This window comes from Salmo trutta, chromosome 21 (genome assembly GCF_901001165.1).
Source record: "Salmo trutta chromosome 21, fSalTru1.1, whole genome shotgun sequence".
Classification (NCBI taxonomy): Eukaryota; Metazoa; Chordata; class Actinopteri; order Salmoniformes; family Salmonidae; genus Salmo; species Salmo trutta.
The window spans coordinates 17,553,479-17,581,292 of NC_042977.1; the positions used below are offsets into that span (position 1 = coordinate 17,553,479).

Sequence of the window (27,814 nt, forward strand, 5' to 3'; positions counted from 1 at the left end):
CACGCAAATGAAGTTTGGGTACAGAAGTGCAAAACGCTAATGTTCGTGTCCACTGTCACATGACGGAGGATGCGTCATCAAAAAAATGATTTTCCCGGAAGTACCCATGCGACTTACCAGGCGCACCGTCCGGCCGGCTCCAGCGGACGAGAATGCATCGCGACATGGCCTCGCTGTAATCTGAACGAAACCCCAGTAGATTGTGTATTTTACCGGCAATCCGTCACCATCGGCGCCTTGATCATGGACCTCCGGTCCAGAGGCTTTTTCCGGAGGCATTGGAGTTGTCAATAATAATCGTCAAGTGCTATATTAATACATTTTATGCCCTACTCACTTTTGCACGCTCCATGGATTTAAAGAACAAGTGACAGCAATAGCACTCACCCCAATAAGGGCACCACTTTCCATTTGAAGGAGAGGACAAGAAACTACACTACAATTTTAAAGTAACGGACGATCGGGTGTAATATATATATTTTCCACTGTTGATAACAGTCTTCGTTCATATCCCTCACAGACACAATTCATAACCGGTAAGAATCCAGTGTTCGCTACCTGCTATCGATCTTTGAAAGACAATTGGATGAAGGCCCTGCTCTGTCAGTCCATTTACAAGGTTAGCTAACCTAGCTAGCTAGTTTAGAAGAGTAGCTCATGTTAGCTAACTACATGTAAAACCGCTAGCTAGCTAAAATTGAATATTGGCTTTCGCTGTCTGTGCTCGTCAAAACGAGTTTGATAGCTAACCTTTTCAGTTTAAACTAATGCTAGTTCATGTCGGTGTTTGAAGTGGGTGAACGTATTGGTAAATTAGTTAGCGAGCTAACGTTAGCCTGGAATGTTAATGCTATCTCTTTCTAGCTTTCTAATCTTCCCTCTTTTGAACGTTCAATATGACAGTTCCTATCGAAACAAATTGACTAACTATCTTCACCATTTCGTTAGCCCGTGTTTTACTTCAATGCCGGTCTGGCAATTTACTCATGAGTTAATAAAATCACAGTGTTTTAAAATATGTAACGTTTGTTAATCCGACCTGTCAACATGGCTAAATCTAGGTAAGGCAATTGTCATGCTGGTTTTCTATGCGTGCGGCTTGGTTGGGCCTACAATGAATTAATACTGATCGCAAGACTAGCATACCAATTAACATATGAAAGTGTATCAACTATTTCAATTGGATACCAAGAAAGTAATATCTTTAATATTGCGATGCACAAATGATGTGTCGACATGTCACTGCAGAATTTATCAGTCACTCGACATTACTATGAGAGACACGTAAACTACCACACAGGCTAGCTAGCTAGCGCGCGTTAGCTAGTGGTGTGTGTCTTTGACATCCACCATCATTGGACCCCGGCGGTATTGGCATGCTAGAAGGCCTTCCTTGCAATTTGACCCATCAGTAATGTTAGTTGTACCGAATCAAACCACAAACCGATCGTGTTGTCATAGGGTTATTTAATGGTCTTTATTTTTATTTAGTGCCTAAAATGTGTTTTACCAAAGAGTGGGCTAGCCACAGATGGGATAACATGGCTAACACCGGCTACTTGCTAGCTAGTAGTTAGCTAGCCATATGACACGTCTTCCTAATGTGGAATCGCCTCTTTAGACCATGTGATAACAGTTTGACACTACTTCTTTTCATGCTTGAATTAATGGCAACACTGTAGCAATAAGTAATGGGAACTTGCGAAACCTCTTAAATGTCTCAGTAGTCCCATGCTTGTCTACAACCAACACCACTCAAATGTGGAATATATTGCTTAACAGTGAAAGTATACAGAAAATATAGAGAATCTCAAACATTGTAACCACATATATAAAACAATTGGGAAAATCTGTTACAATCAAATAGAAACTACTGGCAAGTGAACGTTGACCTAAAACGATACATTCTCTGATACTAACTAACCAGTTACTTCAATTGAGCATGAGTGAATGTACCAGCTCAGGCCAGCGTGAGCCTAATCCCCAAGAACAGATGCAGAGAAGTGAATATATATTTTTGATTTTTATTTAACCTTTATTTAACAAGGCAAGTTAAGAGCAAATTCATATTTCACAATGACGGCCTACCCCGGCTAAACCCTCCCCGAACCCGGACAACACTGGGCTAATTGTGTACTGCCCAATGGGACTCCCAATCACATCCTCTAGCACTGAGATGCAGTGCCTTAGACTGCTGCGCCACTCGGACCCCATGACTCCAGTAACTGGTTTTTCGCCATTTCTAATCCGCATCCATGTGTCATGTCAAATTCATCTCCCCCATCAATATGTGAGTTGACGATAGTCATGGTGCGACGTGCTTTTTTTTTTTATTGCGATCATCTGCCAGGAGGATCAATAGATGGTTCAACTGCCCCTATAGTGGAGATGTGGTAATTACCCGTAACCCAATTCAACCTCAGCAGGGATGTGGTCTCTCTTGTTTCAGGCCTAAATAGCGGTTAAGAGGCAAGTTTCCCCAGCTGATATAGGCTAAACCTAGAAGACTAAGTGGAAAGTGAAGGAGGGATATAGGGAGGTGAAAATAAGTGTGTATTGGCGCAAGGGTACAGGGAGGAGGCATTACTGTTATCAGGGCAGGGTCAGTAAACACCACCCTTACTGCTTGGCGGGACAACCTTTCTATAGCACAGACAAACCCATTTCCAATTTTGGAACTCGGCTCAACAACAATGCTGTCACAACTTCTGACAACCCTGTTAGTGGAAGCCCGTTAACTTGAGGCTCATCGGTCACTGGGCATGGTGTCCAGGTTCTTATTGTATATCTAGTCTACTCACCTAAGCCTAGTCCGACCTCCATTTTTAAACTGGGCAGATTGTAGTCTTCTGTGTTTTTTTTTGTTGATTTTGAATTTTTTGTTGTTTTGCTAACTCTTCCTCCTCCTCAGATCGGCTGGCAAGTCAGCGCCACCCTAATGCAGAACCAAGTGAAATGAACAAACCACCGCAGCCTATAACGGGACCCACCTCTGTCCCACACCCCTCCCCCTCCCCTGGACTGACACAGGTGAGAGCCAATGACAAGACCCAGCGTGTGCTGACTGGTCAGGGTAGCGTTCATTAGGAAAGAACACGTGAGAACGTTTTGAAACTGGGACATGCTACCTGAACTTGTTCAATAAGGATGCACATTTTTGTTTTCCATTTTGAAATGTTTTTCTACATTGTACCCTATTGAACAAAACCCATCTTTGGCAGGAAGTTATCTAACTAACGTAGTTGGGTTTCTGTCCCTCCCTTTTCTCCCAGGCTGCCTATGCCCCAGGACAGCCCCCTTCTCTCGTCTTCGCCACCCCACCACCTCAACAAATGAACTCTTCACCGCAACCACGACAGGTATTGCCCTCTCCATCTCTCTCATTCTATTTCCTGCTCTTTTGCTCACGCTCTCTAAATGTCCAAGCTTCTGTTACGCTGTTAACTCCAGCTCTTGCTCAACTGTAACGCTTTAGTCCAACCTGTTTGTGTTTAAGTGTCTCTGGCTACCAACCTTGATCTCTTGCTCTCTTTTGCTGTCCTCCCTCCCAGTTCGCCGCAGGGCCTCGTGCTTTACACCAACAGGTACTAACTCCCCTCACCTTCCCAAAATGTCTGTCATCTCCACCTGAAAGTAGACCGCTGTGCGTGAATGCAATTCAACTTCAGAGAAAGATGAGGCTAAACAGCCAATTTAGTTCTGATCAGACCCAGCTGTAACTAGATGCAAAAGCACCTGATTTTGAATGAAATATTTCAAAAAGTATCAATTCGGGCCATGAGTAGAGCGCCGGTCTATAATCCTCAGCCCTTTTGTGGCTCTCCGGGACCATAGATTCCAGTAGTGATGTGTTCAGGCTGCTAATTACATAGGTTGCCCTTGGTTACACCTGATTCCACCCACTGTAGGACGATACAGTAAAGTTCCTAGGCACCAGGGTCCATTGGTTTTTACATTTCACCTGTCCATGTATAAATTAGTTTCCCTAATCAGGCAAAGTGCCAGCCAACCCATCAGCCAGGCCTACGATCAAGAGGCTTGAATGAAACTGGGACACGCATACGGTAGTTCCTTGTGGATTTAACTCTCTAGCTTTATTTTTACTTGATGGCTTCATATTTTCTGGTAGTCGGCAGCGAACTGTTAGTGGCTGAGTGATATACTGCTTCTTCTCATTCTCTCGTTCCTTCTGCTCTCTTTTCTCTTGTCCTCCTCCTCTCACTCCCCCCTCTCTCTCTCTCGCTCTCTGCCCGTGTGTTGTGCGGCTGAAGGGCGGATACAGGGCACTGCAGGTAACGGCTTCTTTTCCTTCTCACCCTCCTCTCGGTCCATCTGACCTAGCCGTAGTTTAGTCTGAGTCTATAGAACTAACATACAGAAGTTTATTCTCGAACCTTGCCCAAGGGCCGACAATAATCAGTGATCATTGGCAAAATACTTTTGTTGGGTAGATGCTAGCTATGATCATTGCTGAAACTTGTTGCTGATTCTGCTTCAGTTTAATCCTGCTCCGTCCTATTATAGCCTTGTTCCCAGTCTCCTTTGAAATACTAACCAGAGCCTGTATCCAAAAAGTGTCTTTTGACTAGGAGTCCTGATCTAGGATTCGTCCATATAATCATATTCAATATTATCGAAAAAGGCCAAATGGATCCTAGATCAGCACTCCTACTCTGAGACGCTTTGTAAATACTGGGCCAGGATGGATATAGCCACTCCCTGTGAGTCATGGGGGATTCTCATACTCGCTACTCTATGAACAGGCACCCATGATTTGTCCAGTTGTTCACAACACAGGCTTGTAAATCCCAAACTAAAACCCCCTGGCAGTCATCGTGTGTGTGCAGTGTGTTCAGCTCTCTGGAGTCTGGACCAACCTCAACCATCTGACAGTTTCAACATGTGACATTTTAACACCGCAGTACACACACACACACAGCTCACCATTTCGCTATACTGTAGAAATATACTGACAGTTTCTCTCTCCATCTCTCTAGCCCTACTATGCCAACAGGGCTACCATGCCCACCAGTGCCCCCCGGGTCCAGACCAGCAGCGGGCCTCGTCCGGTGGGTCCCACCCACGTCTACCAGCCCGGCTCCCAGATGATGATGATCCCTGGGCAGCAGCTGTCCTTTGCTGGCTCCCCTCAGGGCTACTTCATCCCCCCTGGACAGGTGCCACAACCGGTCATGATGACTTTATGTTAATGGGCAACTTCACTTGACTATAGGGTTGCAAGATTCCGTCAAATTCACAGCTTTCCGGAATTTCGTGGAAGTTTTGGGAATTTTGCACTCCTAGTTGTATAATACCTCTCGTACAGTATTCCAGCACCAGACAGTCTAAAATCAACATACAGTTGTAGCTATACTGAAAGGCAGCAAACAAGAAGCTTGACCCTTTTAGGACAAGTAACTCAGTGTCCTAATCCTTTAAACAGTTCTAAGTGTCCTCTCTCTCTCTCTCTCTCGCTCTCTCTCTCTGTGTGTAGTACCGGGCTCCCTACATGCCACCCAGTCCACAATACCCGGTGACCAGCGGCACGGCAGGCTTCTACCCAGGAACCAGCCCGGCTGAATACTCCACCTATGGTAAGGGGCTCCACTCTGGGCTGTGGCCCAACAGCCAAGCACAACCATGATCACAATCTGGATTAGAACAACAGGTACGATTAGAACAGCAGCTGGAACTCGAACCAAAACCTAGTGTTGAACTGCTAGAACCACAACCATGGCTAGTTAGCTAGCTGTGTTTTATCTTACAGTTGGTCAGTCAGTTACTCTTAGTCAGGCCAGAAATGTAACTTTTTGGTCCACAAGCCACTGTGGCAGGCAGATAAAAACAATACATTTTACCAGCCAAAATATTTTTTGCCTGCTAAAATTACACCAAAAAACACCAAAAAACGAATAAGCATGCTTTAATGTTTCTAGAACAATATATGTATTACTAGTAGGGATGCAACGGACAGTGGGCCCACGGTTTCGGTATCTTTATATTTAAGAAACAAAACACAGCACCCTTTAAACAATGAACTCTTTATTTTGCCTATAGACAAATAGAACTTTCCATTCAGAAAAATGGCAGCATGACTGACTAGGCCTGGTTTCTGTCTCTACTGTATGAAATCAAGGGGAGAAAAACATTCAAATTAAAAGTGCTTCTTACCTTTGACAACCAGTAGGTTCTATGCCTTCTCTATTTTAAATAAACAGGGTACATACTTGTATTGGCAATATTTAAATGTAAAAATAACAAAGTGGAACATCAAGTTGGTACCCTATATGAGATATCTATTCCTTTATGTTGAGGTTCTTTTTAGGTTCTTCTGTGAAAAGATAAGCATGTCAACATTCTCTGACGCAAGACGAGAACGGCTTGCACTGACAATGTCCCCTGCGGTGGAGAAAACTCTCACTTGTAACAGAGGTTCCCGGGACACTGAGGCACTGTTGTGCAAGTTTTGTAACATGGGGGGGGGAAAAAGATCAGCATCCACATGAAGGCAATCTGCTGCCTTGTATGAGGGGACCTCCTCAATAGTTTTGGAAAAGACTTTGGAAAAGAGTTTGAGAAGCTCCCCAAATAACTCTGCCATGGCGATCTTCTTTTGACGAGGGGATAATGATGGATTTTCTTCCTCTGTGGATGGCTCTGCTTGCACTGCTCGAAACTGCAAGAAAAATGGCTAATAATAAATAATAATACAATTATTAAGTGACACATCTCATCGCATTTTAACGCACATAAAAGCAATATCATAAAATCATTTCAAAATAGATCAAATACCTGATGTTCATGCTCCACAATTTCTTTTGAGGTCCTTGTAGACTCTCGCAGCAGCGTGGCAGGGATTTAAACCTTGGATCAAGGGCTGTAGCTCTGTGAAGGTCGTCTAGAAGATCCCGGTCTGTGTATCTTCTCTCCCAAGTCCTGAGTGATGGCTGCCTTGGCCTCCCTGATGGTTGCACTGTCCTCAGGACCTGGTGCCATGGATTTGAGAATCCATTGTCTTTAGAGGGATCATTGATGAAGTTTCACTGCTCATGGGAGTTGTCATTGTTTTCAGGGGGTTGAGTAGCCAAAATGAGTTCTTCTGCCAGCTTCAGTTCACTGTCAGTCAGCATGGCCATGTCTTTGACCGACTTCTTCACCGCCTTGTCCAATACAGCAGAGTAGATGGCCGGTTGCTGTTCCACATAACGTTCCAGCATGTCCTGTATGGTATTCCAATGGGTTGTGATGGATTGGATGTCATGGATTCAGTTGTGCTTTGGTATATCTAGCATCTCTTGCTTGACTGTCAACTTGGTGAGCGGTGGTGTTTTTGTGGGGGGGAAAAGTCAACACTTTTCTGACCTTCCCCAGGAGGCGGGACACTGCCTTGAGAGAGAGAGAGACTGCCCCCGTGGCTGCAAGGTTCAAGATGTGTGCAAAACATCCAATGTGGGGGCCCAAACCCATCAGCTTCACGGATGGCATTCACTATGTTATGTGCGTTATCTGTAGTGGCTGGGATTGTGCTATTAGGTCTCTCTTGCTTCCACTCCGTCACAGCGTTCATTAGTTCAAGGGCTACCCCTTCATCAACCCAATCCAGTACATAGTGAACCGTCACAGTGAGGGAGCTTTGAGTTGCTCTGGAGGTCCAACTATCAGTGGAGAGAGATAGATAGGGTGTCTTTCAATTCGTATCCAATTTCTCTCTGTGATGGTTCATGGAGTTTGGGAATTACTTTGCTGCTGAAAAATGTCTGGGAGGGGACATTGTAATGCGGTTAAACATTTTTCATCAGGTGATGAAATCCCAAGTCAGTAACCACCGAATAGGGCTGCAAATATTTGGCAATGAATACTCCCACTGCTGTCGTTATTTCTTTGTTTTTCAGAATTTGTCGCAAATTTTTGTTGGAAGGCAGAAGCGAGTGGACCTTCCCTGCTCCACCTGCAAGGGATACGGTCGAGTGATGGCGACTTAAATTACACGTTAGAAGTGTTTCCACTCGAGTAGCCGACAGCGGACTGTACTTTGTAAACAAACAGTCTTCTTACCCTCATCATCGTATTGAACGCCAAAATGTTCCCACGCAGCGGATTTGAAAGACAGCTGTGCCTCTTCATATTTGCTTCTCTCTGTCTCGCTAGCTCTCGCCATTGTCATGTTGGAGCTGAGAGAATATTTGTTTTTAGTTTCCCCTCTCTTCATGGGGCCCCTTTAGGGAGGTTTCCTAAAGAGATGTCATTGCAAATCGTCCATTGGTTGTTCTAAGGGGGAGGGGGTTGCGGTCACTGCGGTTGCCACATTTTGAGCCATTGCTGTGAGGTAAAGTTTGTCAGCCCTCAGGAGCCCCTTAACGGCCTGGGGCCCCAAGCAGTTGCCTGCCAAGCCTGTTCACAAGCTGCGCGTCTGGTTCTGTGGATCTGAATGTACAACGTGCGTATAGTCTGCAGCGCAATAATTACATTTTGGAAATTATAGGAAAATGACAGGCATATCTTAATTCCGCGGTTCACATGTGCGTATTGAACCGTAGGGGACGTACTGAACGGTTCGACAACATACTGTGTCTCAATGCATCCCTAAATACTAGTAAGAAGTAACTAATGTGGTATATTAAATAATATTTTTTGTTACCTGAGCCTTCATTTTTCCCCCGGAACATGACCCGTCAAACCGCACTTATTAACACCCGCTCGCTTAACTCTGAAGCCAGCTGCACCAATGTGTCGGAGGAAACACCTTTCAACTGGTGACCGCAGTCAGCTTGCAGGCGCCCGACCTGCCACAAGGAGTCGCTAGAGCGCTATGAGCCAAGTAAAGCCCCCCCGGCCAAGCACTCCCCTAACCCGGACGATGGTGAGCCAATTGTGCGCTGCCCTATGGGACTTCAGGTCACAGCTGGTAATGACACAGCCTGGGATCGAACCCCAGGCTGTAGTGATGCCGCAACACTGCAATGCGGTGCCTTAGACCGCTGTGCCACTCGGGAGCCTGTGACCTGAGTCTTTTAACCAAAATACTGTATCACAGATGAGACAAAAACGCTCACCTGCCCCTTTAAGGGCGGGAGGTTACTGTGGTTGCGCAACTCGTCATGTTTGTGCCTGTGAGATTGAGTCTGACTAGTAGAAGCGTTCTCTTCCCTAGCAGTTGAAACTGAAAGATCTAAAAACAACCTAGCTTGTGAGAAAAACAACGTAGCTTGTGAACTTAACAATGTAAATAGTGAAGAAACACAAGGACAGTCTCACTTCGGTGGACTTTAGTTTCAAGTAAATTAGACCAACTTTTATGCCTGTGGGTAGGCTTCTAAAAATGAATCTATGACTCAGATCTTAACTGAGGCCACAGCAAGGCTGTGTTGCAGCGCAAGTGGAATGAGCTACAGTTGAAGTCGGAAGTTTACATACACCTTAGCCAAATACATTTAAACTCAGTTTTTCACAATTCCTGACATTTAATCCTAGTAAAACTTCCCTGTCTTAGGTCAGTTAGGATCACCACTTTATTTTAAGAATGTGAAATGTCAGAATAATAGTAGAGAGAATTATTTATTTCAGCTTTTATTTCTTTCATCACATTCCCAGTGGGTCAGAAGTTTACATACACTCAATTAGTATTTGGTAGCATTGCCTTTAAATTGTTTAACTTGGGTCAAACATTTCAGGTAGCATTCCACAAGCTTCCCACAATAAGTTGGGTGAATTTTGGCCCATTCCTCCTGACAGAGCTGGTGTCACTAAGTCAGGTTTGTAGGCCTCCTTGCTCTAACATGATTTTTCAGTTCTGCCCACAACATTTCTATAGGATTGAGGTCAGGGCTTTGTGATGGCCACTCCAGTACCTTGACTTTGTTGTCCTTAAGCCAGTTTGCCACAACTTTGGAAGTATGTTTGGGGTCATAGTCCATTTGGAAGACCCATTTACGACCAAGCTTTAACTTCCTTACTGATGTCTTGAGATGTTGCTTCAATATATCCACATCATTTTCCTACCTCATGATGCCATCTATTTTGTGAAGTGCACCAGTCCCTCCTGCAGCAAAGCACCCCCACAACATGCTGCTGCCACCCCCGTGCTTCACGGTTGGGATGGTGTTCTTCGGCTTGTAAGCCTCCCCCTTTTTCCTCCAAACATAATGATGGTCATTATGGCCAAACAGTTCTATTTTTGTTTCATCAGACCAGAGAACATTTCTCCAAACACTACCATCTTTGTCCCCATGTGCAGTTGCAAACCGTAGTCTGGCTTTTTTTATGGTGGTTTTGGAGCAGTGGCTTCTTCCTTGCTGAGTGGCCTTTCAGGTTATATCGACACAGAACGCGTTTTACTGTTGATATAGATACCTTTGTACCGGTTTCCTCCAGCATCTTCACAAGGTCTTTTGCTGTTGTTCTGGGATTGATTTGCACTTTTCGCACCAAAATACGTTAATCTCTAGGAGACAGAACGCGTCTCCTTCCTGAGCGGTATGACGGCTGCGTGGTCCCATAGTATGCAAGTATAAACACCATTGTTTGTACAGATGAACGTGGTACTTTCAGGCGTTTGGAAATTGCTCCCAAGGATGAACCAGACTTGTGGAGGTCTACAATTTTCTTTCTGAGATCTGGCTGATTTCTTTTGATTTTCTCATGATGTCAAGCAACGAGGCACTGAGTTTGAAGGTAGGCCTTGAAATGCATCCACAGGTACACCTCCAATTGACTCAAATGAGGTCAATTAGCCTGTCAGAAGCTTCTAAAGCCGTGACATCATTTTCTGGAATTTTCCAAGCTGTTTAATGGCAGTCAACTTAGTTTATGTAAACTTCTGACCCACTGGAATTGTGGTACAGTCTGTGAACAATGACTTGTGTCATGCACAAAGTAGATGTCCTAACCGACTTGCCAAAACTATAGTTTGTTAACAAGAAATTTGTGGAGTGGTTGAAAAACTAGTTTTAATGACTCCACCCTAAGTGCATGTAAACTTCAACTCTATATAGGCTTCGTAGTTCTTTGACTTTGTGCGATTTCATTTCCCAGCTATGAAACAATGGCTGAAATACTTTTGAAAACAGCTACAGCAGAATACATTTTACAATAAAAGTTTTCACACTTGATTATATTTATTCACAAATGCGAGTGAAATGCTTGCGCTGTGGGGCCCTAACCACCCGCCAACGTGGCTGGTGAAGTCTTACCTGCCAATGGCGAAATCTACCCGCATTTGGCAGGTGGTGGGTGTTAATTTTAGGGCCTGATCTTTGTTGATCTTACAGTTGGTCAGTCAGTTGACCTTAGGTTCGTTACCGTATGGCTTTGCTGGTTGTCTGTGGTGGTTTTGCCTGGCAGGTGTTTGTGTGTATGGTGGTCTTTTGTTTCTCTAAGGATCCAAGGCTGTGTGTGTGGTGTGTGTGTGTGTGTTTTCTGGCTTTGGTTCGGCTCTATCAGTTTGTGTTCTGTCTTCTCACCTGCTGCCTCTTACTGCCTTAACACCCTGCTTACCTCTGGTTCCCTTCTCATTCACTCTGCATCTGTCTCTTCCTGTCCTCCCCTCTCTCTCTCTCTCTCTCCTTTTCCTCTCTTCCCTTCCCTCGCTTCCTTCCTCTCCTCCCCCTGTCGTGTTCAGAGCCCTCTCTGGCTGCGAGGGAAAGGCGGGGGGGTGGGGGGAGAGGGGGCGGGCGAGAGAACGGGCGTCTCTCTCTCCACGGCGCTCCTCTCACCTCCCAGCGCTACCCCGGTGAGTAAGTGTGTGTGTTTGTACGTTGCACGGTGTGTGTGTGGGGCTGCATCTTTATCTGCCTGTTTGATTTGTAGTTTTGTATGTAGGTGTTTTTGTTTGGTTTGTAGCTCTGTTTCTGTGTATACATAGTTTTATTTTCCTCCGGGTGCATGTGGGTCAGGGCTTGAAACAAACCTTTTGGTCCCCCAGCCACTTAAACCCCCCTCAAAAAAAAAACCCAGAGGAGCATGCCTTGTAATGTAATAAGTGATGTGGTAATATTGCTCAATGTTATGTCATTATTTGTGACATCGGCTACATCTTAAAATATCTCAGGTCTTCGCTAGCAGTTGAAGCAGACACGTTGGAAACAACCCAGCTTGTGAACAAGACATTGTAATAGCCAAGAAACACAGTCTCACTGTAGTAGACTTCAGAGTGAATTAGACCAACATTTATGTCTGTGCTCAGCGCTTCTAAAATCAGTCTGTCTTCAGCACTTCAATCCCAGTGTGCACAGCTCCCCAGCCAGGCAGTGTGCGTGCTGGCGGATTATAGCGTTGGTAGTTGTTTGTGTGATTAGCTACCAGCTATTTATTTTGCTGTAAATGCCAATCTACCCGCATTTGGCGGGTGTTTTTATTTTAGGCCCCGTTGTGGTTATTTTAACATGTTCCTATTTCAGTGTGTGGTTATTTCAATGCTTGTTTAGTCTTTATGGTATGTTTGTGGTCATTTTAGTGTGTGATTGTGTGTTGCTTTCCGTGCTGTGTTTGACTTGCCTCTCCCCCCCCCCCCCCCCTCTCCCCTACAGCAGGTGCCTACTACCCGGCCCAGCCCCAGTACAGCCACACACCCCCTGTCCAAACGGCGCCTGTCATGATAAGCCCCGCCCAGCCCCAGCAACAGGCCCTGCCCCCTCAGCCGCCGCCGAGCCAACCACCGGCACCCAAGAGGGAGCGCATAGCGGTACTGTAGCACAAACTAATCTTGCTTTTTCCACTATAAGACTATACCCTGGTGTTTGGCCTGAAGACGCAGACTTTTCTGGGTGCGTGAACATGACAAAGGTTAACTGTTAGCAAATCAATTGGGCCTTTTCCTTATAAAAAAGCAACAGTTCAGGGGATTTAGAAGTTGTCGATGCTGCTTTTAACAAGTCGTTAGTGTCGGCCTACACTGTTGAGAACACTATTTCCCTTGTATAATACCAGGGTATATATTAGGAGTGGGAAAAGCCCTATAAAGGTCAGAGGGCAGCTGGTATACTATGACCTCGCTGCTGAGGTCAATGCAGTGCAGGAGTAGTACATCTTGCCCCTTACCGCTTATACGGGGTCAGACACGGATATGTTCTCCACCCCTCCCCCCTTAGGGTTAAAGATAGATCCAGGGGGATGGTAATCTGTTCCTATATCAGAATTGGCCTCAGAGTAATGTGATCCTAGATATGTGATTAAAGGCAACTAACCTCGTGACACAGAGGGAGGCGATTGAACAGCGGGAAAGAAGTATAGATTAGTTTCGATGGTAGGAGGGATGACGGGAGAAGAGAAAAGGGGACTATCATTTATTTAGGCCTATTTAACCAGGGTTGTATTCATCAGTATATACCGTAGCAAAATGTTTTGCAATGGGAAACGAAAACAGATAGCCAGTCCCTCCCGGTTTCTGTGCGTTTTTCATCTGTTGGCGTCTAGTGAACACTGCCCAGGCCAGTCGATTTTTAAGAATACGTTCTTATTTACATTGACGGCCTGCTGAGTGATGGTTAATATGCTAATGTGAAGTGGTCTGACTGTTGGCTGTTCAACTTCGTCCTTCTCTTCAGATCAGAATACGAGACCCCAACCAGGGGGGCCGCGATATCACAGAGGAGATCATGTCCGGGGGAAGGGCCACCTCCACCCCCCCATCACAGGTATGCCTCGCAACCCACTAGGGCCTGCCTGTTCAGGACAATGTAACCTCACAGACCATTCAGAAACATTGTTGTCCAATGATTAAAACTCTATTGCTGTTCACATCCTGAAACTTTGTGATTGGTATTTATCATATGAGGACATCAAATAAACAATGGGGGGGAAACAGCAGAAATGTATCATGTAGAACAGATACGAATGTCTCAGAGCGCTGTACATTCTAGTTCTATACATTCAACGCTAAGTGTTTCACATCCCTCAATACATCCCCTGATTTCGCCACCTTGTCATGGTTCCCAGTGATGAGCTCACAACGCAAGTTTGGAATCTTGTGTCTTTGAGATGATTCCACAGAGATGATGTCATAAAGGAGACCAGGAAGTTTGGAATGGAAGCCAACTGTCCCAGAACGGTTCCGTTCAGTTAGTGTTTACTTTTAGGTTGTTGTGTCTTGTCTCCAACTCGACTGGTTTTGATCAAGGCAATAGGATAGCGTTAGAAAACACTGTACAACATATTTGTGTTTATTATTTTTTAAATCTAGTATACGCTAGTTCTGACGGTGCACCTCGTTTTCTGCCACTAGTCCTCCACCACAGAGGGAGAAGGTCCTTCCCAGACCAACGGAGAAGTTACAAAGCCCGTCACCATGATGACGAGAACAGGTGAGCGTCCTCCCAGGTCTTTACATGCTGAGATTTGCCACATTTAAAAAGTTTTTTTTTTAATCTTTACTTAACTAGGCAAGTCAGTTAAGAACAAATTCTTATTTTCAATGACGGCCTAGGAACAGTGGGTTAACTGCCTTGTTCAGGGGCAGAACGACAGATTTGTACCTTGTCAGCTCAGGGATTCGAACTTGCAACCCTTCGGCTACTAGCCCAACGCTCTAACCACTAGGCTACCCTGCCGCCCCAGGCTACATTACATAGAGAGTAGAACAGCGTAACATAAACGATGAACTTGATCTTCAATGATTGATTGATATTACGTAATAGTTCTGAACTGATAATGTATTTTCTCAGATGACATCATGGAACCTGCGGTTTCCAAAGCGATGGCCGCCGTGACACGGCCTCCTGCGTTGGTGACCCCAGAGCCTGCCACCGCCCCAGCTGAGGCCAAACAGGAAAAAGATAGCCAGGCAGCCCCACCTACCGAACAGGTCGTCAGCCAATCGGCTGTCCTCACGGCTGAGGGGAAGGCCGAGGAGGCCATTCCACCAGAGGAAGACCAGGCCCCTCCCACCTCCCCCTCCCCCCCGGCAGCTCCTACCTCCCCTCCCCCTGCAGAGGTGCAGACACCACCCCCCATCACCACCATCGCTCAGGTCAGCGACACGGTGGATGCCGGTGTGACCCTGGCGGGAAAGGCAGTGACTCCTGAAGCTCCTCCCATTGAGGAAGAGCCTTCGGCCGCCCCAGCAGCCGTCGAGAAACCTCCTGCCCTGGTAGCGGAGAAAGAGGAGGCAGAGAATAAAAAGGAAGAAGAAGTGGTGGTGGAGGAGGAGAAGGTAGAGAAGGTAAAGGAGGAGCATGTGCTTACCACCAAGCCAGAGGTAGTGGCGCCTGTTACGGTGGCGGTCGCTGAAGAACACACTAAACCCGCTCCACGACCTTTGACCCCCGTCGCAAAGGCAACGATCAAACACTCCGCCCCGGCCGTGAAGCCGGTGGTGTCTATGGAAGCTCCCACTAAAACTGAGAGTGTGGTTGAGCCGACAGCGACGAAACAGGAAACTGCTGCTGCTGTGCCCGCGTCTGCCCCCGTTCCTGCCGTCACTCCCTCTGTCCCGGAGGCGGAGCCCGCCATGGCCCAGAAGAGCGAGGCGCAGACGCCCCTGTCCAACGGCCTCCCCCAGGAATACCCCGACGAGGTAGACGCCCCCGTGCCCGCACAAGAGCGGACTGCAATGCCCAACACAGAGCCTGCCGCTCCCACACCTCAGGAAACTGCTACCCCTGCAGCTGCTGCCGTGGCAGAGGAGGGGGAGAAGGAGGAGAAAGAGGAGGATGCAGCCACAGTGCCCTTGGCCAGTAGCCCTTCAGAGGACACGTCTATGCAAGGTGAGAGGGGAGGGTTTTTACTGGTCGGGGTCACTTGGTCCGGAAGTTCTGTGTGCACCAAGGGTTTGGCTGGCGCAGACGGGTTCTGGATGGTGTGGCTTCAGGTTTTGACGTAACAACTTTTTTGATGTAACCCTCCTCTCCTAGCTGCTGTGTCTGTGCCAAAGAAGAAGAGGAACATGAAGGAGCTGAACAAGAAGGAAGCCATTGGAGACATGCTGGATGCCTTCAAAGAGGTGCGTTTGTATCTGCTCGTGTGTCTGCTTGTGTAGAACAGAGCGGCCTTCTAAAGTCCTGAGCTGTTCTGAACAGTTGTCCATGACGTGTAAGATTGTTGCTCACAGCACTGCAGTCCAGCCGCTACTCCGGTTGGACTGTTCATTAGTCAGTGCAAGAGCAACTTGGCATATGGCACCGTCGGTCTCCTCTTTGTGCCTGGAGTCCTGGTATATCTGTCGAGATAAACATTTCACTTCCCAACACGTTTTCGTCAAACTACCGGTATGCAAATTTGAAACTTTTTTTAAGAAAAAAAGATTGTCACCCCAAATCCTGACAGCATGTAGGGGTCTCAACTTCATTCTACTCCATCTTACCCCTCCAATTGTCCTGTCCCTTCTCCCAACTCTCTCATCCATACAGGAGAAGGAGGCGGCGGCTGCCCCCGAGCCCTTGTCCACTCCGGCGGAGCCCAGCCCTGTGGCCCCTCCCCCTTTGGCGACCGCCGACGCGCCAGACGAGACGTGGGAGGAGAAGGAGGACAAGCAGAACGCCGACACGCCCCCGCTCAAACCAGGCGACCTCAAGTACCAGTACAAAGGAGGTGGGTGGCCCCCTAGAAATAAATGTATCCGTCGGTGACCCAATTCATTTATCTTCGTTGACGCCAACTATTTCCTGTTATGTGAAATGTCTCATCGTGAATGGTCAAAGGCCCCATTTCATGCATGTGTATGGCCAGCGTTGTCCCAACCAAAAATGCATGTCTCTTCAAGAGTAGTCTGATAGATTTGGTTGGATGTGTTCCAACAATGGTTAAGCAGTATAAAGAGTCTGTCGCCCATTCACACTCTCCCACTCCTCCTCCCTTTCCTCCCAACAGAGCAGTGGAAGCCTATCGACCCGGAGGACAAGAAGAGGTACGACAGGGAGTTCCTGCTGGGCTTCCGGTACATTGGTGCCAGCATGAACAAGCCCGAGGGCCTGCCTCTTATCTGCGATGTGGTGTTGGATAAGGTAAACTATATCGTTTTGAAGGAAAGAAATAACAATTTAATGAGCCAATATGGTTATTTGTTTGAAATATTTGTTTTATAGGCGTCCAGTTAGAAGTGTGTTATTCACAACTCAGTAAAGCGATTTTGCTCCCATAGCTCATTCATGTGCTTTTCTAGCATGTCCCGATACTCATTTCGATGTCAAACTCCTATGTTTTTAATTCTCTCCTCTCTGTAGGCCAATAAGACCCCCATGCGCCCAGCGGAGCCGGGTCGCAACATGATGAACGCCGGGCCAGACTTCACCCCCGCCTTCATGGGTAACCTGGGCAGACAGTCCTCCGGAGGTGGGGGAGGGGGACCACGGGGCCCTGGAAGGGACCATATGGGAGTGAGTATCGCAGTGTGGGTCCGTGTATGGAGTTATATAGTGGACACTTTTTCAAATGTTTTTTAGGGGGTAGATCATATTTAATATTGCAGATGGATTGAGGCTTAATTGGAAATTGGTCTCCATTTCCAATCCCCCATTTTTTTGGGGGGGTGTAAATATATATTATTTTTAATACACTATATATACACAAAAGTATGTGGATTTGGCTATTTCAGCCACACCCATTGCTGACAGGTGTATAAAATCGAGCACCCATCTTTGCTAAACGGGTTATATCCATCCAGATACCTCTTGTCAGTGCGTGGAGATCCTATAATTCAAGACCAAGATCGACCATTTTGCTTTGGGTCACGTGTGGGCTGTTGTCTCTGTCTCTTGGAAAGCATTAGTCATAGTTCAAAGTATGTCATTACCTCACTCTCCAAATGATCGAAATCAATCATTTGTCACACGTTGCTTGAAAACAAATGGTTTAAATTGGTCGTCAACCAGTGTTTTTATTGTGAGCATTTAAAGATGACCGTTGAATAGTGTTCGAAGACTGCCGTGGAGTGGAACTGGTGCTGCTCTCTACCTTGTTTATGTCTGAAGCTGGGCTCAACTTGTGAATGATTGACAGCCCAGTGTGTTTGAAGTTAATAGACGTCATTTCTCTCTTATCTCCTCTACATGAAGTTCTTTCTCTCTGTTTTATCCCTCTACCCCTCACCCATCTTGCTTTCTTTCCCCCCTTCGCTCTCTCTCCTCTCTCCCCCCCCCCAGCCCCCAGGACCCCGTCGCTCCCAGCAGGGCCAACGCAAGGAGCCCCGCAAGATCATCATCTCCTCATCGCTAGGCGGTGACGTGGAGCTCAACAAGGCAGAGAAAGCCTGGAAGCCCGCGGTGAAGATGGCGGGGAGCCGCGGGACCGGCCCCGAGGAGGAGGAGAGCGACGACCCGGAGCAGGCCAAGACCCAGGAGCTGTTCAAGAGGGTCCGCTCCATCCTCAACAAGCTGACCCCTCAGATGTTCCAGCAGCTGATGAAGCAGGTCACAGAGCTGACCATCGACACGGAGGAGCGGCTGAAGGGAGTGATCGACCTGATCTTTGAGAAGGCCATCTCTGAACCCAACTTCTCCGTGGCCTACGCCAACATGTGCCGCTGCCTTATGGGGGTGAGTGACTGACGTTGTTTGTGTATTTTGTGTTGGTCTTTTTTTTCTTTCATTCTCTCTGCCTCTACTTTGAGTCGTGTGTTTGGACCAGTGCCGTAGGGATGTATCGCGTCACCGGTACACATTGGTACCCGATTCAAATGTTAAAGATACAAGTGCATCAGTCAGAAAATTGATTGAACCGTTACGAATCGCCGTTTAAAAAAAAAATGTTGCTGGTTACATTCTGCCTTCTGAAAATACCTCGTATTTTGTGACAACCGAGTTGTGCTGTTCATCGGCTATGTCATAGCTCGTTTTGTAAACCATCACTGTTGATACATTACTAGCTCAAACGGTTAATGTGCAATAAAAACACGACAAGTTCTTGTAGTGGGGTGGTAGATGCTTTGTCTCCCTTATGGCTCAGATCAGGTGCCTAGGTACATCATTACACACACACACACACACTTACAGAAGTCAGCTCAGACAGGTCCAGTTGAGAGAGGCCCAGCTCATGAGCTCCATCGGCGACAGACTTTTACGTCCTCCGGAACATGACCCGCCTAACCCCTCTTATTAACACCCGCTCACGGGACTCCCGGTCACGACCGTTTGCGTGACAGCCTGGGATCAAAGCCGGGTCTGTAGTGACGCCTCAAGCACTACGATGCAGTGACTTACCCCGCTGCGCCACTCTGGAGGCCCTAGCGGATTTTAATTTAGAATGGAAAATAAATGTTTCTATGCAACCAATGTTAGTGCGTCAAACTGAATCGTTTCAAACAAAAAATCTATCATTTCGGAGCCCATGTATCTAGAGGCGTATGGAATCGTCTTGAAAGGAAACGACGCTCATCCGTACACTGCAGTTTAGGGATGGAATTGAAGAACTCAAGGAGCTGAGAAAAGCCCTCTTTCGTTCCTTTTCTCCCTCTCTGTTTTAATTCTGTCTTCATCCATTTGTTTGAGTTGTACTTTTCTAAGCCAGTCCCCTACTGAACGTAAACCAAACTGACCTTGGAACTAAACATGACTTGTTCCTTGTTTCCTTTCCTTGTGTCCTCCCAGTTGAAAGTGCCCACCACAGACAAGCCGGGAGTGACTGTGAACTTCCGGAAGCTGCTGCTGAACCGCTGTCAGAAGGAGTTTGAGAAGGACCAGGACGACGACGTGATCTTTGAGGCCAAACAGAAGGAGATGGAGGCCGCCAAAGAGGTACGACATCACATCCTGTCTACACAACCTCATAACGGATGCATTCTGTTATATTCATATCCAACCTTTGTTCATATTGCCAATATCACAAGATTGGTCTGTATCCTCATAAATTCTAAATCCATTTATTTGACTATTCACTTGACTTGCTGTTTTTCACTTTTGCCCAGGTCTGTGGCTGAACTAGCAAAGATAGAATCACATTCTGTTCCGTCCATAACCCTCAAAGAGCAGGTCCATTTTGGGCAATACAGCTTTCTTTACTTTCAAATGACCTTTTTGACCTTTCACCTCTCGTCTCCCAGGAGGAGAAAGCCGGTCTGAAGGCGGAGCTGGAGGAGGCGAAGGACAAGGCGCGCCGGCGGTCACTGGGCAACATCAAGTTCATCGGCGAGCTGTTCAAGCTGAAGATGCTGACGGAGGCCATCATGCACGACTGCATCGTCAAGCTGCTGAAGAACCACGACGAGGAGTCGCTGGAGTGCCTCTGTAGACTGCTGTCCACCATCGGCAAGGACCTGGACTTTGAGAAGGCCAAGGTATGAGGAGAGAGACAAACCCAGACACACAAAGGCATGTGCGCACGCTAATGCACAGGGACACACACACACACTTACTGATACCTGACATATTTCCTCTGCAGAAATGTGAATGGCCGCACACAGCAGTCTGAGTGTCCCTCTGTTTGTCCCTACAGCCCCGTATGGACCAGTACTTTGCCCAGATGGACAAGATCATCAAGGAGAAGAAGACCTCGTCCAGGATCCGCTTCATGCTGCAGGACGTCATCGACCTCAGACGGGTACAACTACACCTCCCTCCATCCCTCTCTGTACAATTTTCTCTCGCTCCTCTTTCCCTCCATCTTTCTGTATCTTCCTCTCTCTCTTTCTCTCCTTCACTCCATCCCCTCCTCCCTCTCTCCTCTTCATCGCTCTCTTTCACTTCTTCTTTCCTCTCTATTTGTCTTCTCTGCAATAGTATCATTACAATCATGGTGTCACAGTAATAACCATACTCTAATTCATCATATGGCTCTAAAGCCTTCGCTATTTCTTCGATTTTAAAAGAGTACTCCCCCTCTCTCCCTCCACCAGAGTGGCTGGGTGCCCCGGCGAGGGGAGCAAGGCCCGAAGACCATAGACCAGATCCACAAGGACGCTGAGCGAGAGGAGCAAATGCAGCTGGTCAAGGTCCAGCAGCAGCTTATGTCAAGGAATGACAGTGGTGGAGGAGGAGGAGGAGGTGGTGGTGGTGGAAGAGGAGGAGGAGGAGGTGGTAGTAGTGGTGGTGGAGGAGGAAGAGACGGGAGGGGGGGAGACCGAGACAGAGGAGGAAGGGATCAGGGGGGCCGTGGGGGCCAGCACGGCGGCCAGGGGGCCAGGGGCAGCCAGCCCCAGGACGAAGGCTGGAACACAGTGCCCATCTCCACCAAGAACAGACCCATCGATACCAGCCGGCTCAGCAAGATCACCAAGGTGAGCGGCGGTTTTAAAGTTCGCAACTAATAAAGGAAGGTGTTTTTATTACTAAACCAACACGAATGGGGTTCCTAATTATGAGGGGGAAGGAAAGCAATAGTGTATTTATTGTATTTCAGTAGCTCATAAGGATGCTTTTTGCGATCACATGACCAGGTTTAGAGTTTGTGTTCTCAGGGATTTTACTTGCGTCACTTCAGTAGCCATTTTTCGTCATTTGTTTTACCAAGTCGAGTCCCCATTGAGATGGATATACTTATGTCATCAACTCTGCTCTCAACCTTTAACCTTTTTGACCTCTCCCCCCACTAGCCTGGTGCTCTGGACTTCAACAACCAGCTCCTTGCGCCCCAGCTCGGGGGTAAGGGCATGTGGGGCAGCTGGGGCAAGGGCAGCAGTGGAGGCACCACAGGGGCCAAGCCTGCCGCTGGAGCTGAACCAGGTAGGGCCACATATGGGCGCACACGTGCCAAACACAGGGCAACCTAAACAGGGAGTCGGGTAGAAGCATACTTCATACAAACCTCAAACACACACCGGCCTCCCTCACACAAGTGCAAAAAACCCAAACAAATGTGTCACACTGTACTACACACACTTAAAACGCACGCATGCACACCTACATATACACACTTGGCATTTGTGTAATATGCGCGTATTGATCTCGTTCATTCATTCCTTCCTTCCTTTTTGTTCTCTAGCAGCGGAGACTGGCCGTCCGGCCACCGGCAACCGTTTCTCTGCCCTGCAGCAGTCTGCTCCACCAGCGTCGTCCTCAGACGCTGACCGCAGGGTACCCCAGAGGTCAGTACTTCTCTTGCTGTTTTGCTTTCCGTTTCCCCTCATTCTTCCTGATCTTTCTCTCTGCCCCCTGACTCTCGCTTACACACCTTGATTTTCTACCCCTTCTTCCCCCCCCCCCACTCTCCCATCTCTCCTCTCTCCAATATCTCTCTCCTTCTCCGTAGGTCCAGCTCCAGTCGTGACCGCGGCGGGGACCGGGACAGGTTCGACCGCTTCGAGCGGCGCGACGGCAGCCGTGACGCCCGCCCACCTGTCACCAAGCGCAGCTTCAGCCGCGAGACGGAGGAGCGTAGGAGCGATAGTCGCACCCCTACAGAACCCCCCGTCCGGCGCGTAGCCAGCATGTCTGATGACCGGAACCGAGGTAGCCGAGACCGAGGAGGCAGCGGTAGCCGGGACAGGGCTCCAAGCAAGGAGGCTGTTGGTAAGAGAATATACACACACTTCTACTGCCTACACATACATCATTCACACACACCTTAGTGTATGTGTTTTTGTGTACAATAGTGTGTGTAACTGTGTGTTGTATCTGTACAGTGAAGCGTGAGACAAACCCCACCCCTCCCCCCGCCGCTCCGGCCAAACCGGCCATGACGGAGGAGGAGCTGGATAAGAAGTCCAGCGCCATCATCGAGGAGTACCTCCACCTCAACGACATGAAGGTACGCACGCGCACGCACACACAGGCCACATCAACAACATGAAGATGCACACCAACACACACACCATCAGTTTTGTGTCCATGACAAAGGTACACACAGAGGCGATTGCAAAGCTAACTGCTGTAATACTAAACCCCCGTCCTTCCCCTTCCGGCCCTGTAGGAGGCGCTGCAGTGTGTAGCGGAGCTGAACAGCGCCCCGCTGCTCTTTGTGTTTGTGCGGAACGGCCTGGAGGACACTCTGGAGCGCAGCGCCATCGCCAGGGAACGTATGGGCCTGCTGCTGCATCAGCTCCTCAAGGCTGGCACCCTGCCCACAACACAGTACTACAAGGGGTGAGAGAGGCAGAGAGAGGCAGAGAGGCAGAGTAGTAGTAGTAGTGCCCTAAACACCAGGTTGTGTGCATTTCTCTGGTGAAAGAAAGTGTGTGTTTTGAGGAAGCACGCAATCCTGTCCACAACATAGTTCTCCAAATGATTAGTTTGCCTTGTTTTGTGGGTGTGGGTGAAGAGAGCACTGAATAAGGTCTTTACCTGGTTATGTTGTAATCACAGGCTCCAGGAGATCCTGGAGGTGGCTGAGGATATGGCCATAGACATCCCCCACATCTGGCAATACCTGGCTGAGCTCATCACCCCCATGCTCCATGACGGAGGCATCCCCATGGGACAGCTCTTCAGGTGAGGCCCAGGCTCTACATAGGTTGCGTAGGCCCCAACTCCGGCGGTCACTTGCATGTAACGGCGTGGATTCCAGAAAGGCTTTGACCGACGCTTCGCTTTGTGGATGAAGAGTGAAGAAGCGCTAGGCAAAAAAGAAATCTACAGTTTGAGACTGATGTAATGAATGAGAGGTTTAAAGGAGCGCTCAATAACCTTTCGCTACTGTATGTGTGTGTTTTTCTTACAGGGAGATCTCCAAGCCCCTGGTTCCCCTGGGTAAGGCTGGTCTGCTGTTGGTGCAGATTCTCAACTTACTCTGCAAAGGAATGGTGAGTGTCTCTGTGCAAGCAGCTCTGTGGGGGGTGTGGGTGTGTGTGTGTGTGTAAATGAATTGTGTATTAATTATTCTGGGTTTTTTTTAAATCCTGATTTTCAGACCCATAAGAAGGTGGGTGGTCTGTGGACGGAAGCAGGACTCAACTGGAGAGACTTCCTGCCAGAGGATGAGGACGTCAATAAGTTTGTGACTGAACAGGTCAGTGTGGTGGAGAAGGGGTTCAACTTTTAGTTTATTTTAATTTTTTTTTGTGCCACTCGATCTGAATGCCATGTAAGATTTAAGATCGGTGGACTGAACATGCGACTGCCCTAAACAAATGAGAGGATTTTAGCTGTTTTTGGTTAAGGGAAGATGATATGGGTTTGCGTTCTCGTTCTGTAGGTGTGTTTTAGCAAGGAAACCGATGAGTGCAAAACAGACCTTGTTGGCTTAGAATCAAAGTATCATGGACAACATGGGAACTATATTTTGTCTCCAAATGTTTATTGAAAACATACAAAAAGATTGCACAATAAGCATTGTGTAATTCTATGGCGTGTTCGCTCTTTCCAGAAAATTGAGTTTACCCTGGGGGAGGAGTCGGATGAGACCAATCAGAAGAAGCCCATGAGCGGGGAGGAGCTTAGCAAACATCTGGACAGACTGATCCAGGACAAGGCTAACAACCAGCGCATCAGAGACTGGGTCGAGGTGTGTGTGTGTGTGTGTGTGTGTGTGTGTGTGTGTGTGTGTGTGTGTGTGTGTGTGTGTGTGATGTGCGTGCATATGCAACTTTGTGTATCAGCAGGTCAACTGAAAGTTTAAACACGCTATCTACATCTAACTTTTGGGAAAGCAGGCTCTGTGTGGTAACTATTTACCCTCTCACTTCCAGGCCAACCTGGACCAACAGCAGGCGGCTGCCAACCAGTTTGTGCGCGCTCTGATGACCTCTATTTGCCAGTCAGCTGTTATATGTGAGTACCGCAAAGCCCGTATATCTGGCCCTTCTTACCTTAAAGATGCTTCCAACCTCCTTTCTTGGCATGCATGCTGTTGCCCTGTGTGTGTGTGTGTGTCTGTGATGGAGAGAAACCAAGGACAGTGCTATGTATTCGGTGCCAGAATGTCCCCGACTTCTGGTTCTATGCTCAATCGCTGGTACATTCTGATATCTGTCTGATTGGCGATGGGGGCATCAAGTTGGGTGTAGAATGAGTGTTGGTCGTTTGGTGCTACTCTGGGTTTATGGGTCTGGGTTAATTTTCCTATGAATCGGGTTGACTGGTTGGAGACTACGTTGTAAGAAGAATGGGGGGTGGAACATGCACTCATCCTTTCTCCCTCTCTGCCTTCCCTCACTCAAACACGCTCTCCCTCCTCCTCTCCGTCCAGGTGAGAACCCGTACAAGGTGGACGTGGAGCAGATTACCCAGAGGGCCAAGCTGCTGCAGCGGTACCTGAGTGACGAGCATAGGGAGCTGCAGGCCCTTTACGCCCTCCAGGCCCTCATGGTGCACATGGAGCAACCGGCCAGTGTGTACAGTACTGTAGTGTGTGTGTGTGTGTGTGTGTGTGTTTCGCCTCAGTTCTGTGAAGGTGTGTGTGATTGTGGATCGCGAGGCTAGAGTCACGCCTTTACAACCTCATTGTCCTGGTGTGCTAGAGTGCTCGCAGAGTAAACCTCTTTGCCTATTCAATGACTGTAGTCTCTTGTGGCCCAGCCAATCACCAGCTCAGATACAGAACCTCCGTTTTGATGTTTCTTTTTGTCGTGAACATCCACAGCACTGCAGTTGCTTCCCATTCCGTGTAGATTTTGTGATTGTCGTTCACATTCTGCCCCACTGGCTTTGTCTCCTGTCTCGCAAAGCTTTGATTGTTTGTGTGAATTAAAATGTTTGCTGAGGGAGTATGTATTTATCCACATTTCTCTATCAGATGGTATTGTGGCTAGATTCATAGTTCAGGAATCATGATTATGGCTGTGCATCTTAACTACCCTCTTCTGACTGTGGCATCCTCCCTTCGCCAGATCTGCTGCGGATGTTCTTTGACGCGCTGTACGACGAGGACGTGATCAAAGAGGAGGCCTTCTACAGGTGGGAGTCCAGCAAAGACCCCGCAGAGCAGACCGGCAAGGGCGTGGCCCTTAAGTCGGTCACCGCCTTCTTCACCTGGCTCCGCGAGGCCGAAGAGGAGTCCGACAAGGACTAAATGGCCTCTCTAAAACTTCCACCGCCCTCTATGGCTAGGGAGGTGTATTGCAAGGGGAGCCCGAGGAGAGAATTGGACTCTATGGCCCTTTTTTTTCTTTTTTTTTAATGTGGCGGACTGATATCGATCCTCAACAAGGCTTTTTAGAGAGGGACCTGACATGCAATCACTTTCTCTCTTCTCTCTCTCTCGCTCACTTCCTCATTCTCTTTTCCCTCTTTTGTGATGGCGTGTGTCCGCTGAAAAATGAAATAAATGATTGAGACGGATTTTGCTTGTGTAAACGCGTGGAATAACTACTACGGTCACTGCGTATAAAACCCTTTTGACTTGTTGTTCTTGAGAAAACAATAACAAACCAACACGCTGCTCTTTGTGGTTGTAGACAAAATGATATTATGCAACATACTATATGACACGCAAACGCATAGAGACAATGGTAGAGGTGTCATGTAGCATGTTTTTCCCTAGGAGTGGGGGTATGCCATGCGTGTGTGAGACGTCCGATCGAACACAGAGCTCTGTCTTCTCTTTTTTGTGTGTGTGTGTGTGTGTGTGTGTGCGCAGCATGGTTGACGTGTGTTTCTTTTAATGACGTAGACGAGGTATGTTTGCTGATCAGCTGACATCAAGCGTATGTTGCCAACTATAGAGACGCTGAATGGCTTTCTGAGCGACGGTTCTTTTTTCCTTTTTTCCACTTCCTGTTTACCGCCAGTACTGGGACTTTGACAGAGAAACAAGATGGGGGATGGATTGTGACCTTTTGACCATTAGCCTCTGACCTTGGCTACTGGAGGACGGTGGGGGTCTTCTATATGCTTCCTTAAAGCCTACCTTTCACTTCCTCCCCCAGTAGTCAATCCTGACAGATTCTGCGTCTTTTACCTCTCCTGTAGTTACATGATGAACTGTTGGGTGCGTTCTCTCTCTCGACCCCGGTCGAATGAGGAAAATAAACCCCCTTAACTAGAGGACTCTTAATGACAAAATCACCATTAAAACTTGAAACCTACAGAAATCAACTTGATGAAATAAGAAAAACAGAAATGATCCGAAAGCCTTTTCTGCTCTAAGTGGAATCACATTTCAGGAGCGTTCTGTGCATATATATGAGAGGTTTTTTTTCTTGTCAGTTTTATTTTTCAGAAATAATAAATAAATTACTGATGTAATGTAGACTATAAAATGCTGTATCTTTTTCCAACAGAAGTGGCAGTTTGTCCAGATGCAGAGAGGGATGCTTTAGGTCATCCATCGATTAGTTTTTTTGGACTTTTGTAAATATTTTGTTGCTTTCTTTATTATTTAAGGAATTACTGCTTCTTTTTGCATCATAAACTGGAAAAGATGAGGAAACCCGAAAATTGCAAATAAAAGACTTATCAAGTTTCTGAGGGGAGTTTGTACATGCATTTCCCAGGTCTTGCGTTAAGGGTACTGTCGTGCAGGGGTTTTCAAACTTTTCTTGCCCGGGTAAAGTCGGCAACCCAGGGACCCCCATCATATAATGGCAACAAAAAGAACGACTTGTCTTATCAGGGGAATGAGAATGGCAGGTAGAAGTAATCCATTTCAAAATGAATAGATTTGATAGACTGTTTTCATTATTTTCACCTTACCACAGTTCATTGGAAGAGGATGTGTTAACTCTAACAGCCTGTTAGCTAGACGGGTATATTGGTGGTGAAGAGAATTTTGCTGTTCTAAATCAAATTTTCAGCAATAAAAGATTGTTGAGCTGAGAGAAGTTTGCACTTTTAAAGCAAGTTTTCTGCAATTCTATGCATATTGTCATGGCCTTTATTTGAGTGTTAGTCCTCAAAGATGGTATCGTTTTAAAATATGTAGTTCAATATTGTTTCTGCATGCTTTTCTTCTGGTTTTGGTCATTTCAGTTCACACAAACTGTATCTATACTGAACATTACCACCGCCTTATACAGAAAAAAAATACATGTAATTAGCTCAAATTACTAATTTCCGCCATATTAATTTCTAACATGCTG

General features: G+C 47.2%; 1 protein-coding gene, 1 long non-coding RNA gene and 2 other non-coding genes across 14 annotated transcripts; 3 read left to right on the forward strand and 1 right to left on the reverse strand.

Annotated features, from left to right (window-relative positions):
• Positions 1-100: 100 nt before the first annotated feature.
• On the forward strand, positions 101-27,553 carry eif4g1a (eukaryotic translation initiation factor 4 gamma, 1a). Of its 11 annotated transcripts, none has more exons than XM_029704596.1 (33): positions 101-536; positions 2,912-3,030; positions 3,273-3,359; positions 3,552-3,584; positions 4,272-4,292; positions 4,998-5,177; positions 5,495-5,594; positions 11,618-11,728; positions 12,525-12,679; positions 13,542-13,631; positions 14,219-14,297; positions 14,658-15,698; positions 15,846-15,934; positions 16,341-16,521; positions 16,801-16,934; positions 17,154-17,306; positions 18,072-18,464; positions 19,515-19,661; positions 19,967-20,200; positions 20,359-20,463; positions 20,759-21,139; positions 21,455-21,584; positions 21,844-21,946; positions 22,111-22,370; positions 22,484-22,608; positions 22,771-22,943; positions 23,163-23,288; positions 23,518-23,599; positions 23,707-23,805; positions 24,163-24,300; positions 24,485-24,566; positions 24,985-25,125; positions 25,625-27,553. In XM_029704596.1, the coding sequence occupies exons 2-33, from the start codon at positions 2,956-2,958 to the stop codon at positions 25,804-25,806; spliced, it is 5,430 nt and encodes a 1,809-aa protein (XP_029560456.1). In that variant the 5' UTR covers positions 101-536; positions 2,912-2,955; the 3' UTR covers positions 25,807-27,553. The 11 variants fall into 11 exon arrangements, with proteins under 11 accessions (XP_029560456.1, XP_029560459.1, XP_029560458.1 ...); XM_029704599.1 differs by having other exon boundaries at positions 21,847-21,946; XM_029704598.1 differs by having other exon boundaries at positions 12,528-12,679.
• Positions 6,025-8,312, reverse strand: LOC115156847 (uncharacterized). The gene is made up of 2 exons (XR_003868335.1): positions 6,793-8,312; positions 6,025-6,676 (listed from the first exon to the last, which is right to left on the reverse strand). It is a non-coding gene; the product is annotated as an uncharacterized LOC115156847 (long non-coding RNA).
• On the forward strand, positions 24,622-24,758 carry LOC115157804 (small nucleolar RNA SNORA57). Its single transcript, XR_003868559.1, has one exon. It is a non-coding gene; the product is annotated as a small nucleolar RNA SNORA57 (small nucleolar RNA).
• LOC115157810 (small nucleolar RNA SNORA3/SNORA45 family) lies at positions 25,207-25,337 on the forward strand. The gene has a single exon (XR_003868565.1). It is a non-coding gene; the product is annotated as a small nucleolar RNA SNORA3/SNORA45 family (small nucleolar RNA).
• Positions 27,554-27,814: the final 261 nt, after the last annotated feature.